The sequence below is a fragment of the Dermacentor andersoni genome, chromosome 10, assembly GCF_023375885.2.
Source record: "Dermacentor andersoni chromosome 10, qqDerAnde1_hic_scaffold, whole genome shotgun sequence".
Classification (NCBI taxonomy): Eukaryota; Metazoa; Arthropoda; class Arachnida; order Ixodida; family Ixodidae; genus Dermacentor; species Dermacentor andersoni.
In genome coordinates, this window is record NC_092823.1 from 136,537,354 (window position 1) to 136,556,926 (window position 19,573).

General features: G+C 49.6%; 3 protein-coding genes across 3 annotated transcripts in view; 1 reads left to right on the forward strand and 2 right to left on the reverse strand.

Moving 5' to 3' along the window:
• Window positions 1-19,573, reverse strand: part of pxb (putative Hedgehog signaling attenuator pxb) — a 275,823-nt gene that overhangs the window by 144,885 nt on the left and 111,365 nt on the right. The gene's annotated exons all lie outside the window — the stretch shown is intronic.
• On the forward strand, window positions 9,388-11,942 carry LOC126525314 (uncharacterized). The gene is made up of 5 exons (XM_055067434.2): window positions 9,388-9,677; window positions 10,162-10,381; window positions 11,091-11,264; window positions 11,535-11,624; window positions 11,716-11,942. Exons 1-5 carry the CDS (start codon window positions 9,554-9,556, stop codon window positions 11,939-11,941), a joined length of 834 nt encoding a protein of 277 aa, XP_054923409.2. The 5' UTR covers window positions 9,388-9,553; the 3' UTR covers window position 11,942.
• On the reverse strand, window positions 12,126-13,722 carry LOC140213618 (uncharacterized). The gene has a single exon (XM_072284868.1). It carries the CDS (start codon window positions 13,562-13,564, stop codon window positions 12,401-12,403), a length of 1,164 nt encoding a protein of 387 aa, XP_072140969.1. The 5' UTR covers window positions 13,565-13,722; the 3' UTR covers window positions 12,126-12,400.

Consider the following 19,573-nt stretch of genomic DNA (forward strand, 5'->3'; position numbering starts at 1 on the left):
GGCGAGGAGTTGCAGAGTCGCCATCTATCGGAGCGCCTCGCTGGCGTAGTATGAGGGATCACGCGGCGCGCTCCTCATAGGTTTTGCTGTCACCGCTCACTGAAGACACCACGCACGAGCTCTCCCGGACATTTCTGTAAGTACTTTCGAAACGAGAGAAGTTTTTTACTGTATAATAATCTTGGGCAAACTGAAAGCACAGAATCGTTTACCGACGCTAGCTCTTTACCGAATACGTACAGTGAACGCCACTGCGCGCGGTCGCCGCGATGGAGTCTCCTAAAAACATGCACCCCGTGCATCACGAGGCATGCAGGCAGACCAGGGCAAAAGCCCTCTACAAACAACACCAGCACGAAAACCTCACTGTGTCTGTCGACGGCGCTAGCTACCCACAGAAACCCGCCTATGCCGTAAGTGCAGTGTCACATCAACTTGGTTACATTACAGTTGCCACAACACAGGCGCGCACGTCCATAGAGGCGGAGGAGGCTGCCATAGCGCTGGCCATCTCAACCACCGCTGCCGAGGTTATCCTTAGCGACTCCAAAACTGCAATCCGCAACTACTCGAAAGGCCGAGTTCATGAACCGGCACGGAAAATTCTGCCACTTTCTGAGTGGCAACTCACCCATGTCGAGGGATGGGAGACCACGGTGTCTAGCTCCAACCCAGCCGACTAAATACGGCTGGTGGACTGGGCTCTGAGGGTCGCCGAGGGCCACAAACTCCCGGACACCCTACGCGCTCCTGAGCCCCATCACAAGTAATGTTGTAAAAAGGCCCAAGTAATAAATGTTTACCTCCACCACCATGGAGTCTCCCGAACAGGCTTCTTGCGTGAAAGGTAGGTAAACGCTGAGAGCAAACTATGTGAAATATGTTCTTATAGTGTTTGTATAACTAAATGGAGCGTAATAGAAAGAAGCCTCAATGCAGCGATCGCACAGATTCGCAGCGACCGACTGCGCGTCTGAATGCTTGTCCGCGCACTGTTTCGCTTTCACCGCGTGCGCGTTTTCGCACCGTGCAATGAGCTTGGCCGCAGAATATGAGCATTTGACAGTATACAAGCAACCATTGTTGCGTGGGCGCTATCAGAGCTGTTCAAAAATAATTTCATTGTAGAGACTTCGACGCCTACGGAGACTGTGATGTGCCGTCGCGATGATTCAATCTTTTTTTTTTTTCTTCTAAATTCTTGGACGTTTCAATATTATTTCTGGAGTTGCGCCGCACAGTATGTTTATCGGTGTTCTCAGCGTGCAATTTTCCGCTGCTCCTTTTTTGTAATCCAGTGCATTAATTCATAACACAAACATGACCATATGCCATGCTTTCTTTTAATGTGCTTCTTACCGCTCCCTTTCCACTCCAGTGAACTTGCCAGTATATATAGCATCGACAAGTTCATAGACCAAACCATCATGACATTAGTCGGGCAGCGGACTCGGGCGAGCGTCTCAGTGCGCGTTTTCCGAACATCGCAGACCCGGCGCAGTAGCAGAAATCGTCCTCGCGTCTGTGCTTGCTGCATACCCGAGTTGTAGCCGATGACTGTTTGCCGGTTTTATGTTTCGCGAGCCAAGCTTCACGCAGCTTCTTGTCCTGCGGCTACGTGCGAATACTGCAGACACCGGGCTCCGCTGCGTATACGTCCGGCACTGCGGCACCGAGCAGTAGTCTACCATGTTGCGCGCCTTCAAAGGCAGCCACTACCTATTGTAGTGCTTTCAAGCGTTGTAAAGGAGACACTCGAAGCGGGAAAATCTCGCCACTAAATGAGGACCGCAGCGTACGAGGCAATTTAAACTGTCGTTTTCAGCTCGCTTTGGCGCTCCCGAAGCAGCCGACGCGGCCGCTCTGTCCACGTGATCCCTAATAGCACGTCACGCCGACGGTGGCGCCAGCTTTTCCAGTGGTGGAGCTCGAGGCCAATACGCACATAAATGTACAGCTGAAGCACGACGAGCTATTGACGCAAACAATGCAACGAGATAGAGAAAAAAAAAAGCAAGGCTGGTTGCTGCCTATGCAACGTTATATATATATATAAAGAGAGAGAGAGCACTCAAAAAAGGAAAAATGACAAACGTTATCGCATACTGACGTTTCGGCCGGAGGACCAGCCTTCGTCGGCCTTTTTCTGCCTTCGTCGGACGAAGGCCGGTCCTCCAGCTGAAACGTCAGTAAAGATGTATGCCATACCATTCGTCTCTTTTTCGAATGTTATACCGTTGGGTCTGGCGCGAAACCCTTCGTCTTGTACGTATATTACACACACACACACACACACACACACACACACACACACACACACACACACACACACACACACACACACGCACACACGCACACACACACACACACACACACACACACACACACACACACACACACACACACACACACACACACACATTGTATGCAAAGTGACAAAGATTCTGAGATTCAAGCAGCCGGAGTACAGCCACAGGCGAAAGGCAACGAGTACATGGATCGAAGCAAACTCGATAACCAATTCGCACGCGATTTGCGAGCACACTCGGCCGCTGCGGTTCACGCGGGAGTCCCGACGCCGCGCAGTGACTCCGCCGTCATTCATGCCCACAAAGAAGCCGACTGGCGCCCGAGCCATCGAGACGCGGGGTCAGAAAGCTTTCGTACACACCGTTCATTAACCGGGCCAGCAGCAAGCGCATCAATTCGGCGTCGCGAATCCGACCGGCAGACTTTGAAACAACGAGCTCCCAAACGAGCCGCTCATTGCCCAGCAGAGGAGGGGGGCAATCGCTGTGGGACCACGCAGCTAATGGGCGGGCATGAATATTTAACGAGTGCGATCTCAAAAGGAAACCGGTGCGCGAGAGCCCATCTCCATTGACGACCCCGGCTCGGAACGCCGCCCCGCCTCGCAGCCCCGACAACGGGCTCGTCGAAGGTGCCCCCCCCCCCTTGTGCAGGTCGGAACGACCGTCGTGGCGTATGGCTGCCCGGCGCGCCGAATGCTCGGCGGCTCGACAGAACCGTGCAGCATCACGACACAGAAGCCGGCGCGCAGTCACAACGTGGAGTAGGATTCTGCACATGCACACACCCGTGGACAAAGCTACGCATCTCCGGCCAAAAATTTCGGCTATGGCCCGATGGGGTGACCTTGGTGTGAAAGGGAAACATTTTGTCGCTCCCCGAGAATTTCGACGGCACGCAGCGTCTGCCTTCGGCCCTATTTATACAGCTGCCCCGGCGCTACTTCGTTCTGCTGTTGAATGCGTTAAAAGGGACACCAAAGTGAAACAATAAATCAGTTTAGACTAATAAAGCATTGTTTGAGAACCCCGCAGGAAGTCATTTCGAAATAATAGTTTGATTATTAGATGAGAAAATCAAGGTCGAAGTATCAGTATTTGAATTTCGCGCCGAAAACCCGACGCTGGTACGTCACTGTGACGTCAGGGATTCCAAAGTATGTTTTTGCATTTGGGCCGCGTTCGCTCAGTAAAGGTTCCCGAAACGTGCTACGTTTAATATTTGGTTCCTTTAGAAAGCAATGTAGTCAATCTGTACCGCTATATAATTAAGCAGGCCCTAGACGATGCCATCAAAATCCATGACGTCACAGTGACCAGGTGCCGGAACTACAAGGAGGCGTGTCCAGCGGTCTTTCGTTCTTGCGCTTTTTCTGCCTTACCAAGCGTCTTATCATGGTGAGAGTGGCGTTTTTCGTGTTGCAGAAAGGTAACTTACTGATGCAGAGAGAGCGTAAACGTTTATTTTCAAATCAACAAGATTCGAGTCCGGCATCTTTTTAGTGGGTCTGGGGACCCGCCGCGGACGCGTTTCAGAGACCTTGTCTCGAAGCGGCTTCCTCGGCTCGCTGGACGGCCAAGAGTTGTGCTGTCAGGTTCAAGCTGAGCAGTCCGGTCTTCTAGCGCGAGCGGAGGCTGGCCGCGGAAGAGACGGAGGGGTCGGCAATGCCCGACTTGTTTGTTAAGTCCCGACACTTCCATAACATGTGATTAAGTGTGGAAACCTCGCCGGACGATGTGTATCTGCTTGTAGGGTACATGTGTGGATAAATGGCGCGCATGAGTCTGGGGTTTCTGTAAGAAGAAATCTCTTTAGTGTCCCTTTAACTATACGAAAAGCCAGATGGCCACATCCGCGGGTCTACTGCGAGAGCGGTTCGTCAGCGATCTTGGACTCTGGATCGGACACCGTGAAACACCACAACGAACAAGCATTGACCTGAACAGCACTGCACAGTTTTAGACACACAAGATAAACACGTCGTGCGCCGAGCGCCATATGAAGGCTAGGGACATGAGAGGAGGACGGCGCGTGACGTAACACAGCGAAAAAGAGAGGAAGAAGGCGATCAGGCACGTGACGTGATTGGTCATTCCGTGGGCAAGACAAACGGCGTTCGGCAGCGAGGCCGACCCCAATAGGGCAATTGGACAGCAGTATCGGACTCCGATTAAGCTACTGCGCCCCTCTTAACGACAGGGGGTGCGGTTATATGCATGCACTTATACGCGGGGACCCGTTTTATCCGACTGGTTTCGTCAGCCAGTCCCGTTCGCCAGAGCGTCGCCCCGTGCCATCCTCTCGTAGGACGGCGATCGTCTATTCATTAGCTCGACGCAAGCGTGGGCACGCTTCTCTTTGTGCCCGGAGGTTCTGGCAACAACGGCGCCTTCCGCACGAGAATGTTGGCCCGCGGCGCTTTGGACGAAACGCACTGGGTGGCCTTCGGAGTGGCATACGGCTCACGCTGCGCTCGGCGCGTACAGTCGAGTCCGAAAGATAAATACGCCGAGATTAGCAGCGATTAAAATTCAGACAGCATGCGCCAAAGGAACGGTTGAGGCCACCGGCAAGGCTTCCAGGCTGCGGTGCACTACAGGCGGCGCTCAAAAGGAGTAGCAGATACTCGATAACATTCCCACAGCACGTCTCGGTGCGCTATCGTAAAATCAAGCCAAGTATTGATGATATTCTTATGCGATCCGCCCCGCACACACTCTTACGGTCGAAATCGCTTCTACACACATGGACGATTGCGACGCCAGGTCTGTAGCGACTTGTTTTGCACTTATATTTTCCACATTTAGAAAAAATAAATGCGTAATATAAGCTAACATTAAAGCAGTCGTCAATGGGACTGCGCAAGAGCTGACTAAGCCGGGTGCTCGTCGGTAAGACACGCGCAACAACGTATAAAATGTCATTCACACAAACAAACAAAAAGCCCATACTATATTCCTTTGTTCCCAATAGAGAATACGTACTCCCCGCGATGCAACAACAGGTTGCCCTAGTGCAGAGCACAATGTTGTCGCACATCAGCGCGGTGTATACAAAGGCATCGTCAACACGATCGACACGCCCAGAACAAATGGCGTTCTCGTACGAAGGAAAATAACAGTGCAAAGACAAAAGGCCAGTCGTCGGCATTGTCTCCCGCCGACTCGGCAAACAGGGCAGTAGTGGGAGCGCGCGTGCGCACACAGCTCGCCGCTCCCTCGACTCTGGCGCGGGCATGATAATTACCCTTCGTCGCACACAATAACGGCCCCAAAACCGGCAGGCAACGCGGCGATCGGCAGCTCTCACCGCAGCCGCCATCTTTCCCGTTCTCCACACAGAAGAAGCGTGCGTGTGCGGGCGCGTCTGAAAGCGTCGTCTGCTTCGCTTCTGCATGGACAGGCAAGCCAGCCGAGCGCACGAGCCGAAGCCGAAGCGCCAGCCTCTTCATCGCCGGCGGCTGCAGACCAATGTGCAGACGTATTACCACGACAAAGCTTTCGCGAGCAGGAAATGGCCGCTCGTCGCCTCCGCCGCGAAACGAACAGTGACGAAAAAGAAAAGGCAAACAGCAAGCAAAACAAAATGACGTTCCATTGTTCGCCAAGGCGCGACTCTTTGTTCCTCGGCCAGCCGTCCTTCTCGGTTGCTTCGTTCGCCCGCTGCCTCCTATAGTGCGACGGAAGAGCTAAGCGCCACAAGTGAAATAACACGAACGAACCAGCACAGGCGCCAATGTATCTACTATTACCAGGAGTAACGCCCGTGCGATGGTAGCAGGCAGTAAGACACACAGGTTGGCATGCCGTGGATCCGAACTTGCGTCGACAGAATCGCTCGCGGGGTCGTGTCAAGTTTAGTTCGGTGCGTCCATTTGTATTTCTAACGATCACAGCTCCACGGACGAGAACGAAATGGCGTTCATCCGTTCCCGGTAGCGCCATGCAGTGAAGGATCCGTTACGAAATAAAGTCGGCGTCATTTTTACGCTTGCTCAAACACTCATCAATTCTGGCCGGCGCACAGTTCTGCCAGGAGGACAGGCGGAATGCGGCACATTTTTGAGATGCATACAAGATTATGCAACAAGGACAGGCAACTTAAAGTCAAAGTAGGCAATTTTAAGGAGCACCTCAACTATGTCTTAACGACTGGAAAAGACGCGCATCACATGAATGCGCCATTCTGGAAAAAAAAAAAAAAAATCGTACTATACGGGGAGAGCACAGCACGTAAGCTATAGGAAGAAAAACTGACGCGAGATATACACGGTCCTTAATATTTGGCTACACGTGTTCAAAAATAGATTTTGCGCTCACCGCTGCACTGTTCTTGCTCAAATCTTGCAGAACGATCGCATTTTGTCGTCGACTTCGTTTAGTAGAACACTTGGCCCTATTAGTCACCTTTTTTTAAAGACAAAAATGAAAAACTGTTTTCGCCTATGGGAAGAATGGAGTCTGAAAAGCCAGCCCTGGCAAAGACTTGTGTCGCCGCCTGCCGGCAGCAGCAGGAAGGAGCTGCTGCCGCCTAAGCGACCGATTTCAAGATGAACGAGAAGGGGGTTAACCGAGGGGCCCGATTTTTATTAGTCATATTATAAGAAACCCACAAACAATGACACCAAGGGCAACATAGGAGAAATTACTTGTGCTTAATAAATCAAATAAATGAACGATAAATTAATGGAAATGAAATTGGATGAGAAACGCTGTGTGACAAAGAAATTTGAAAAAAGCGTGAGCTATCTTCCCGGTATATGCGCACTAATAGGCAGATTTCACTCTTGCCCGCGGTTATTTTATACGCACCGGCGCTCGCACCTCGTGTGACGTGCACAGTATTTTCGACACTGACATCAGGTGTATTTGCACGACTGATTGGCTACGAATATGAACTTCATTCCCTAAAAAAGCAACAGAAATGCCATCCTTAGACAATTGCATCAGCTTTACGAATAAAATTTATTCGTTGTAAAAAATAAATAAAATAAGCGCGCTGTATAATCTGCTTGTAGAACGGGATTTCAATTACGGCTCTTCCTTTACCACATTTACATTATAATGACAAAGGTAGCAGCTCATGAAAGGGATGCAACAACATCACGTCCTTCACAGCTTGTTCTTTACCCACAAATCAACCGGACTTATCCGCGCGAACGCATTCTTTAGAGCGCTCAAAGAATTTTATTCGCCGTCTCGAAGATGAGCGAGTGCAAAGTGATTATTTTGCAAACTTGACAGAGCTTGGATCCAGATGGACGTGAGTGAGAGAAACTACGACACCTTCGTATGTACGCTTGCAGCAGCCCAAGTGATCACGCTGAAATCAATCACAGGGGTCACATTCGGAAACCAGTCGGGGACAGTCTGTACAAAATGTCGCGATATGAGGCTCGCATTTCGCGCTTCGAACTCCGAGTGGACTTCGCATGGCTCCCGAAGTACGAGACATCGCAGGAAGACAACACCAGCGCTGCCAGTTGACAGGAGCCGACAGCTTTTCTTTTTCCAGTTTATAGTTTTATATACCGACAGCAGTGGTTTACATGCAGAATATCGGCAACGTGTAGCAGTTCCTATACATATATATATACATATATATATATATATATACATACATATATATATATATATACATACATATATACATATATACATATATACATATATATATACATATATACATATATATATATATATATATATATATATATATATATATATAAATTTAAAGAATAGAAGCACGTAGGAAAAATAACATGACTGTACTGACGTTTGGGCCAGGGTCCTGCCTTCTATTCTTTAAAGTATTTCTGTGCCGGATCCTGCGATTCTGCGCTCCACTGATCTACCAGAAAGTGGGCTTTGCAGCCAGCTTTCTGTTGCCGTCGCTTGCTAGACTCGTCGTTTAGTGGCAGTAACTTTCACATATAGTCGCAGATGTTATCTGATGAGAGCATTTCTGTCTCGCCCATACGTAAATATCGGGCCGAAAAGTGACGCGTCGTCTCATGTCGGTCACGTGGGCTGAAAAAGGGCCAGGGTGAACGCGGATTCCGCGAACTCGCAAACAACTTAATCGCAACGCGTGTCAAGGCGAGCCGAGACAGAAGCCGGAAGGGAAGCGCTTCCATTTCTCTAAAACGACCCCGAGAGGCGCCGGTCAAACCTGTTCTGCGACGAGGCACGGCCGACGGCGCTCGCCGACGGGAAACAAACGATCGCGCTCCTAAATGAACTTGACATTGAGAAGCCGAGGCCCGCGCTGCTCGAAAGGCTGGCGGCCCGAAGGGAGCGCGACACGGCGCGCACTGCCAGCGGGCGCGCGAGCGGTTTGCGAAGCCAGCGCAGGTGTGCACGGAAGGACGCACAGCAGCCGACAGCGCGAGAGACAGAATACAGCTGAGCGTGCTGCTTCGTCGCCTATACACGTGCGAATTACCGCGAGCGAAGTGAAGTAGCTTCAGCTTGCTTCGGCGATAAGAAATCCATAGCGAGCTGTTGCGAACGTACCATTGAAATTCGCCGTGTTGCAGTGAACGAACGAAAAGCTCGCTCGTGAGCAGTGACACGTTGGCGAACCACGGGTCCGCCTTTTACCCACCTCGCATGAGCTCCAGAGCCCACACTGATGATTAGTACGTTTTACGGACGCTCGTGTCCACGTGAACTGTCTTTCGCCCAATCTTCCTTCGTTGTCACTCTGTGAACACAGCATTCTCTCCTACGTCGCGAGAGCAGTTATGGGCACCATCTACACAAACCACTGTGATAAGACACTTTGTAACAGACTGTGCAACCGCTGTGACGAAGGGAATCGCAGTGTGTCATCGCGTAACGACAGAATAAGCATTACGTGCAAAAAACCTTCCAGCAAATCCCAAAATGATTCCCCGATATCTCGCAAGCGCTTCGGAAACCCGTAAGCAACCTGCACTCGGACGTCAGCACGATCGCACGACACGCGGAGAAGGCTACGTCATTTCATTCGCCCTACCCACACGTAAACTTTTCTCGCAACTAGCAAAACTAGCGGAACTATAAGGTCCGTTCGATTTATCTGCACTACCTGAACTAGTTCATGTAGTGCCACACTCGGCCATTCGTTTTGGCAGTGCAATGTGGCGCCCTCTGAACTACGGCGTTCGTTTTAAACAAGTGCAGGCGTCGTGCAGGGCTAGTTCAGGCAGACCCTGCACCGTGTTGGGAGGTGGTGCCGGTCGTGCACAAGCGCAACAGCCATGGCAGCAGACGACGGCAGCATTTGCGTTGCAATAGACGGCGTGGCAACGAAGCTGACGCCGATCGTCAATGACGATGGGAGCCATGTTTGGCAAGAGAACGGCTATGCGTACAGGACAGAAGGTATGTTTGGGCACAGCTCCATGTTGCATGAGACACGTGGGTGCACGAAGCATTTTGCTTGTAACGTCATACCCGCAAGAAATATTTCGCTGTAGTCAGCGCGCTAATCGCATCATTAACTGCTGCGAGTTAGTTTCTGTGTGACAGCTTACCCTTCCTTGGCACACGACTATCTGTAGTAAACTGATACCTATTTGTGTGTATTAGCACTAATACCTCTTTGTGTGTGCTAACGGGGCGCAATATCGGTGCGTAGGTTAGCGTTTAAAGGTAACTTTTTATACTTATATTGATTCCGCATGTGCACTCAATGGTATTCTAGCTATTGGGTGCGGTACGCTTGCGTCTAAACAGTTGTGTTTACGTTGTTGGGATATACTGCTCTTGACAAAAACAAAAATTGTTAGCTTTTGTACATCCGGCATTGTACAGCCACAGACTAGATTATTATGTTGCACTGAGTAATTTTCTACTTCTTAACCAGGCGGGACAGTTATGTCCGTAGTGTTTGCGGATCAGCAGCCGCCTACCGGCACCCAGTCGCCAGCAGCAGCAGAAACGGCGGCACAGGAGGCACCTGCAGAAGTGGCACGGGGCGTGCCGGAATCAGATACCACTGAACTGTGGTCTGAAAGCAGGACACGGTTCCTGATTTCGGACTACAAGGAAAAGAAGGCTCTTCTTGGGAAAAAAGGGGGCTTCCGGTAAGCTTTTTGTTAGTCTTTGTGGGGTTCTATCATGCTTGGCCAAGCTACTGAGTGATTAGACAAGCTTACTGACCATAATTTTATTAGCGGTTTTCCTCCTTCATTCCCTGGTTATTTTCATATATGCTATGCAATATATAAATATAGCTGCTAATATGCACATTTGTATGTATGTATACAGGTTCGGATGCCTACCGTCAGTGTGAAGCCCACACAGAAAGTTATCGTTTTTACTTGTTTCAAAAAAAAAATAATAAAGCCAGTTGGAGTTCAGCGTGCCCGTCCTGACCCTGTCTATGTGTGTGTCTTTTTTAGCGCTGTCGAAATATTCCTTCATGTGTATGTTTACTCTCATCATGCTGCCAGCACTGGTAGGTTTGGCTCGTCTGTTTAAATAACTGGTATTAACCTGTTAGTAACATCATGATCATCAGAACATGCTGATATGACTACGTTTTGATGAAGCTTCCTTCCCTATGTAATGCCAATTTGGCCATTGAGAGTAATGAAATTTCAGAAACTGTGCTGAACGAGATCATTTTCCTTGCTCCTTGCGAGTCCACCCTAGAGGTCATCACACCAGTGCAGGAGCTTCTAAATGTTCTCAGTGGTCTTCATTGGTCTGCAGACATCTTGAGAAACCCCTGTTGCTGCCTTTTGTTTTGTTAAATGGAAAAATATATTTTTATGCTCTGCATCTTTTCAGGACGAAGAAGGCACTGTGGCAAGCCCTTGCCAATGCAATAAACAAACGCTTTCATTGCAATGTGAGCCCAATTCAGGCTGAAAATAAATGGAAGAGTTTAGAAAGGGCATACAAACGAGCAAAGACGAAGAACAACTCCTCAGGCCATTCGCGTGTCAACTGCAGCCATGAAGAGTAAGTACATTTACTGGAGGTCAAAATCGTAGCAAACTGAACAAGAGGTAGAGGAGAGCTTTGGCCTGATAGCCAACATTTAACAAGTGGACTTGTTTTCACCAAGACAGACAAGTCTACTTCTTGGAATGTTGGTTAGCAGACAGAGGCTCACCAAAAACCCCTTGCTCATTTTGCCTTTTGTGCTGCATCATGAAATGTTCCGAGGTTCTTGCTACTGTGGATTTACTTGAGCTGCCATTCATGAATGTTTTGAACATATTTTTTTAGGGAGCTAGGTGAGGTACTGGAGCGCGAGCATCACATTGCACCCCCATTCCTTTTAGCCCCAGGAAAAGTAATACAGGCTGAAGATTTATGGTAAGACTGCCTGAGCTTAATTATGGAGCAGTTCCAAAAAAATTATGCAGCAGTTCCAAAAAGTGTTTTCAACCTAAAATGCTTGTTCCAGTACACCTTCAGACACAGAGGCCAGTTGCAACGACGAGGCAGGGCCATCGCAACAGCCCCAGGATGATGTACTCCACAAGCGGCGCCGCAGGGACACTTCCATCAACACCCTCCTGGATGTTTTCCAGGAGGCCAAAAAGGATCGGGCCGAGCGCTTTGACAAAAAGATGGCTTTGCTGGAGCGGCTTGTTACAGCAGTTGAGGCTAAAGCTACCCAGGTCGAATAAATTGCCAAAAACATTGATTGCCATGTTGCTTTCTCACCAGTCACTGATATAAGATGACTAAAACATGCTTTACTACAAGCATATGTTTGGCAGTGGTTCTCAAGCCTCATTTAACGATGTGTCTTTCAACACATCCTGCATCAGCCCCCATTTCGGCTATGTAGTAAATCGCACACAGCACCCCAACATGCATTAACCATTTATTGACTTTCTCTATTGGGTCAATAGCTAATGGCATTAACTTTCAGCAACATTCAAATTCAACAACTGTGCATCCACACCTTGTACATAGCTGCAGTGACTATAAGAGTAGTTAGAATAGCTATGAAGGCAGTGTATCAGCCCTGCAGGTACCAGAAATGGATGTGCTATTCAATACACTGTTCTTTGCTGTTGGCACTTGTGCACACATGCCCATGACAAAAAATGCTTGATGTGTACACTCAAATGTATACAGCATCAGCACTGATTCTGAGCAATATTTTCTCGCAAGCTCTCGCTGAAACCTGCCACACCACGGTCAATGAAGATATCGGTGTCTTCATCATTGACAACTTCTTCTTGCACTGGCAGCTGCCGCAGTTCGTCAAAAAAATCTCTCTCTTCGTTGCACAAGTTGTGCAGAACACATGCACCCATGACAGTAAGTACGCACTGTTTGATGCTTGCAGCATCGACGAGATACAGCCGCCTGAAGCGCTGCTTTAGCAATCCGAAAGCATTCTCAACTGCAACTCTTTGCTGCGAATGAACCACGTTGAACTTTTTCTTCCACGACGGGAAAGTAGCCTCGTTGTCTCGGTAAGGCGTCATCAGCCATGGTAGGAGGGGATATGCTGAATCTCCAAGGATATATCCATTGCAGCATTTCAACGCGGCTTCTTCAAAGAAAGGGCTTTCACGCAGCACCCTTGCGTCGTGTGCCGAGCCAGGGAATCCAATAAATACATCCAGGAACTTGTTTCTGTCATTGACAATGCCTTGCAGCACAATTGAAGGCCACTTCTTTCGGTTGTAGTAAGAATGAGGAGATTCCGTCGGCTTGTTGATCTCGACGTGGCAGCCATCAATACAGCCTACTGTGTTTTGGGGCCCCTTGCCACCGGTTTTTGCAAGGAAGCTCGCCTTGCTGCGCTCCTGCTCCTGCCGGCCAGGCCACGCAATAACCTCCTCACTGACACTGTTGAGGAAATCCAACATTCGCACGACACAGCTGTGTACAGTCGACACGGCAAGGTCGAAGCGGTCAGCCAAAGAGTACATACTGCACTGTCCACCCAAGTAACACAAAACCACCAAGCATGTCTTTTCGGCACTAACCCTTGGACGTCCTCTTCTTGTCGCGCTCGGGAAGAACGGCGACGCCATGTATCCGGTAGCAAGTCTGTCAAACGTCTCGCGCGATAGGCGGAAAAGTCTTTTAAATTCAAAATCAAAGTAGCGACTCACGACTTCTTCACAGTACTTAGGAATTCTATTGCGTTGCAACCTAGTTAGCTTCAGCGCTAGAATTGTGACAATATCGTCGAAGTCCTCGTCTTCACTGTCCGAGTCCATCAGCTCAATAACTGTTTGAACGATGGCTGCAGACGATGCGCCGCAATCCATAGCGCTTTCCACCATATCAACCAGCCTGTACACCCTTCAAAACACTTTCGCCTAACCGCGGGCAGGCTGGATCAATCCATAAACAAAAGTCGACGTGCAGCTGGCGAAGCGCCAAGACCAGCAGAAGGCCTGCACTACCTGCACTTCAGCATTCGTTTCAGTTTGGCGCTAGTGTCGCGCTATGCCTGCACTGCTGAACTGGCGCTGCATGAGTGTGGCACTTTTTCTGAACTGCGAGGAACTAGTTCACGCAGTGCAAGGTAAATCGAACGGACCTATAGTCTCGTCGCGAGCGGTACAAAGCGCGCGGCGAATGAAAGCGGGGACTCGCCACGCCAGGCCCACGCGTGTGTTTCCCATTGGAGCGACGTCCCGGCGGTGGGCAAAGCCGCGCTTTAATCCAGATGCGCGCCGGGTGGGATCCAATCTCGGGAGAGTTCCATGCCGCATCAGGCGCCGGTCTGCGAGCCTAATGGACGCGGTCACGCACGCCGCTGGGCGCACGCCTTGGCGACGGGCGGGGGGATCTCGCGCGTTACGTTCGGCAGCGCGCACTCCGCGGCTCGAGGATGGTTTTAGCGTGCGGCGGCAGGCCGACATTAGAAGCGATATACGGCGCAACAAATGTCTCGAAAGAGGGGTCTCATCTCTCAAGGACGTTCCCTACGGGCAGAAAGCCCGCATAGTGCGCCCTTCTCCTCCCCGTATGTGTGGAGACGGGGCAGCGAAGGGAGTCGTAGCCAGGAGGGGGCTGGACAGATGAATAAACGAAACTAGCGTACCACACAACAGGCACACCATCGAGAATGCGCCTTCTTCACAAATCAAAGAGCGCCTTCACAATGTGCTCGCGCACACAACAGAGTTGCCGCGCACGCGTTCGAAGTGGCGAAAAGCTAGAGCGACAGCGTCACTTGCGAGACGCCCTGTCCTCTCTCTCTGTCAAGGAGATTCTCCGTCGAGCAGCTGTCACCGATGGCGCTGCAAGCGTTCCAAAAGAGCCCTCGCGCTACTGCCAATGAAGTAGTTCTCGCCATAGCTGCCCGCCACTTTTCAAAGTTTTCTTCTCTTTCTCCGATAGGATACACGACAAAACGAAGCGCATTATATTATGGCTTGAAGGATTTCGGAGCGAGACTAGGACGTCGCCGCGCTTACCGACGCGTGCATCACCATCACTCGTACCGTCTTATCCTCTTGGCTGTTCGTGGGGAAAGACGAACTATGGAAAAATGGTGGCCGTTAGTCTAAACACCGCCAACAACTGAGGTCGTCTTCTCCACTGTGCTTCCGTACAGCTCATCGCTTTAGTACAGTGCACCATGCATATAGAGAGAGCCTCACGCTCAGTGGATGTACTTCTTACCAGGGGCAACTATACCAGTCTCACAGAAAAAAAAATCAAGAAAGACTAGTTAAGCAAATGAATATAAGAAATATCGTTGCTGCTACCACGCCAGGTACTCAAAAAGGTGTTTATTTTATACTTTCAAACACGCATACGCTCATCCGTTACGAACGGGTACCCGGCAAGCAGAAATGGGAACAAATCCAGCCTAAATATTCTGGGCGACAAACATGTTCTGATGCATTCCAAACTTTTGCAAGTGCTTCAAAGGATGCCGTTAGGCAAAACCGTATCCGTAATCTTAATGCGTGGAAACGTCTAAAACTGGCACACATTTGCTGCCTAAGACCCGGTCTATATCGTCAACAAACGTAATCAGAGTTTGCGTTTTCCCACGCATTAGCCACCGATTATTATTGTTTCACCATCTTTACGTGACAGGCAAACGCAATCGCACTTTACTGGCTCTACAATTTTGCATGCAATAATCACCCGTACACTCTGTCCGAATATATGCGCGCAGCGAAACCTCAGAGCTATATACTAAAAAAAGAATAAGAACAGGGCTGTCGCTAAATGTTCATTGCTGTTCTGCACCTTACAAAAACAGCGCAAACAACACGTTAGAGAGAGACAGTGGAACAGACAGGACGAGCGCTAACAACTGAAGATTACTTGAAGAAAAAAAAACATGAATTATAAGAGCAATGGTGAACGCATGCGCACCTGAAAGCGGACCGTAAATAGACATGTGCACCACCTTGCAGTGACAAGCGAGAATCAGATATTAACGCGACAGATTACGCCCTATTTTATGAACAACCTGGTTGCTTACGCAAAAGGCCAATTGCCTTTTCACGAAGAATCAAGGATGGCTGGCCGCCAAGGAGGGAATTTTTCTTTTCACGGGGAAATGCTTCGAAGTTTTCACGCGTTTTTTCGTCGTGGTGGCGAACCCTAAACGCAACCGAGTGAAAGCACCACTCGTCAAAGCAGGCCTTGCTTCTCTTTCCAAAACAGACGACGCGCACTTGCGCCGTGCCACAAGATGGCGCAACAACGCTGCGGACCCGAACGCCCAGTCTCTGGACGAGCTGCTGACGGTAGCTTCCGGTGCGACGCGTGGTTTTAGCGAAGCGAGACACCACCAGACAGAATTCTCTTCTTTTTTTTTTCTGTTTAACCGCACAATGCGCAAGGGTCACCGCATGCAACGTATTTGCAGACGTGCGTGCAAGGAGTTCACAGTTACACGAGTCGTGCAATAATCCCTCAAAAACAATTAAGCGAAAAGCCATGTCAGAGGAGAAAATGAAAAATAAACCGATGCGCGAGCCGAGGCGACTTTCCATTGCGCCAAGGTTATCCGCAACCATTAAGGCGCAAACACGCACGGCTCGCTTTGTCCCAGAGAGCGACCTCGTTATCTGTCGTCGACAAACCTCTCTGCAGGCGGTGGGCTCTTAGCATATGGACCCACGAAGAATCGCTCCTCTTGCCGGCTCGTCAAATTACAGGCACCACGCGCGCACAAAATGAAAACTCTACCGTGCTTTCATGCCTTGTGCACGAACGCACACAGAAGAGGACGGTGCGCGAGCGACGAAGTAGTGCGGTCACAGGGGTCTCACTCCGCGCGTATCACGGTGCAGTCGACGCTTTCTACGGAATAATTAACTATTTCATGCATCGCTACAACACCTTCTGGACCTAAGTCTACGTAAAATCACGCGTCACCTGTGCAGTTTTCTGCTTCCGAAAGGCGGCATACGCACGTCTTGGTCGCGAGCACTAGCGGTGGGCGTTGCGGCCGGTCGCTGCAGGTGCGTGTCACCCCACTCGCTCGGTGGTAGAGAGGCGTGCTACATCTGCGACGCCTTGCATGCAGCAGTTATGTCCTACATTTCGACATAAAAATGTGAGACTTAATTTCACGTCGACGTACACGACGCATATCTACATCTTTCTGTCACGTCTGCCGCACTATCTTTAGACGCGAATGGGAGCAGTGAGAGAGAAAGCTTAATCTCGTTTAACGATGTCCAGAGAGCTTAGACAGAGCGTTGCCGGCAGTGCACTCAAACGGAGTATAGGACACGGCTGCCTCGTTCTTTAAAACATGAATGGATTGAGCAAAACACTTTTCAGCTGAACGTACTTTCGAATGTGCTTCTCTCGGCGACAGATAGGACAAGTCAAAACAATAAGCGCAAAGCTAAGAGAAGCCGAGTTTACAGTATCATATGAAGGCGCGAAGGTTTACGCTAGTGGTTCCACAGAAAGTACCTCTCAGCGGCTTCCGCGGGTCCCCGATAGGGGCCCCCGCTGAAGCTCCTCAGGATCAAATAAAGTCCATTGTCTGTCTGTCTGTCAGCGGCTCGACGATGATAACTTTCTTCAGCGTTCCAAAGTACCATTGACACTATTTTGAAAACCGCGAAGGTCTATCGACGGCTTCTACCTGGCGCTATTGCCTTCCAGAGAGTCAAAACCAATGACGAAAAAAAACATGTTTTTCTAATTCACGTTAACGTCTTTCTAGCGCTCTTCCCTAAAAAATAAAAAATAAAATAAAATAAAAAGCAAGAAAACAAGAAAAGCAAGAGAGAACGAATACTCGTCTTCAACAAACCAGAGGAGTTGCTTCAATTTTGTTTTATTTCTATTTCTTTTTTCTTCCATCGCTTCAGAAGAAGAGTGTATTGCACAAATGAACAAATATATATATATATATTATGCGCATCAGCACGGACAAGAAAACTGCCCCTTTACGCTCCTCCTGAACTCGGAACACTGGCCCTGCCTTGAAGCAACGCGGACAGGGCACGGAATAAAGAAAAATAATAATTTCCAGTGCCAGTGCGGCAGAAATTGAGCGAATACAGTAGCCCTGGTCGGGAGGAGAACGATGTATTCCCAACGAGGGCGAAACAGCACTGCAGCATACAGGACCGCGACCGACTCGGCCTCCTAATGATGCCTGTGCGCACCCGCGGAATGCTCCGTCTGCGGCATCGCGTGACGAATTCCATTTCAGCGCGGAAAGGAAAAACGCGCCGCTTCTGCGGACGCAGCAGCAGCTGCTGCTGCTCCTTGGTCTTCGACGTTGCGCTCACTGCCAACCGCGCTTTGTTCGTTCAGAGCGCCCGGCCTAATTCAATATTTTTTCCTTCGAGTTTTTTTTTTTTTTTTTGCTTTCCTACGACTCATTCGGAAAGTCGTTAGCCCTCGCCCTTCCTAGTTTCCATTCGCGCTCTCTCTCTTCCTTCCCTGACATCCCGCATCTGCGCCAATTTAGATTGAAAAGGTTGCCCTACGAACATTGTCCTTCGCACTCAATGTTTCTGAACACAAAGCCAGTCCGCAGCTAGAAAATGGAGAACCGGAGTAACCTTGCCGCTAAATCCATTAGATTCAACAAAGCAAAGCAAGAAGAGTTAGTATCATGAAGACTGATGCACTTCGGAGGTCACGTGATCGTAATTACGAAAATGAGGGGATTCCTAACGTGCTCTGCATCTACAAAAGGTGGGAATCAAGCCGGCGACCTGGTGTGTAGAAGCAGAACCACATGAGCGACTCTCGAGATCATTTCTAGAAGTTGATACCAGTTGTGCCAAGCTCGTGACAAGTAAAGGTGAACGCGAGATCCACAAGCGTATTTTTCACGTCAGATTGAAAATAAAAGGCGCAGCATCAGACAGTTATACGAAGCAGAACTGCGTATCGACGCTCCAACTGTATCGATTCAGTACTGCTTAGAAGCGTAGACTGTTGGGCCAGTTAAATACGGACGGGAAGAAAAGGAGTGGACAGGACAGACGCTCACTTACAAATGAAGTTTAATGAAGCGTTTTCCAGGGAGCGGAGGGCTTGCACATGCATTCTCTCTTGCATGTTGTGGGCACTTGTAGTGCAATTATCTTTCTTCTGTTTTCTTTCCTTTTTTTTCGTCTTCCGCAGCCATCTGTTTCGCCTGTTGACTGCTTCGTGTTGTAGCGAGATGAATCACTAGCGCGGAGAGAGACAAGGCGGCCGCACTTGCACATTCCCGATTACGTCCCAATCCGAGAAAGCGAGGTTAAGCCAACAACGGTACGAAGAGGCGAGCAGCAGGTCAGGTTGACGCGATTGAGCGACGTAGTGGGCTTTTTGTGGAGCGACGACAATTTATTCGATATCAAATCAAATCAAGGCGACTGTCCCACGAAGTAAGGAATCTTTCGGCTTCTCTCTCTCTTCCTGCGCTCACCAGGAACGATCGAAAGACGACAGCAAAAATATTTCTCCACAGCGATGAGAGCAGGGAAAGAAAATGCAAACGTTCGATCCGTCCATCAGCACGCGAAACCAGCTGAAGACAAAGCTCGAATGCATACATAAGCGAGAGCAGCGGCACGCGCAGTCCTGGGAGGGCCCATAGAAATTCAGGCAGAGCGAGAGCGTTCGGTAAATTGAATTGAACGCCGAACAGCGTGAGCAGTGCTGCAGAAGAGATGTCGCAACTCCATTCAGCCAAAGAACTAAGGCAAAAGCAACAACAACATCAGCGACGACGGCAGAAAAAAGAAAGAAGGGCGAAAACATGTCCTGCTCCATAGATTGATAGACATAGCAGTGACAGAGACGGTGGCATGTACTATAGATAAATGCAAGCACGGGACACGGGAGCGGAA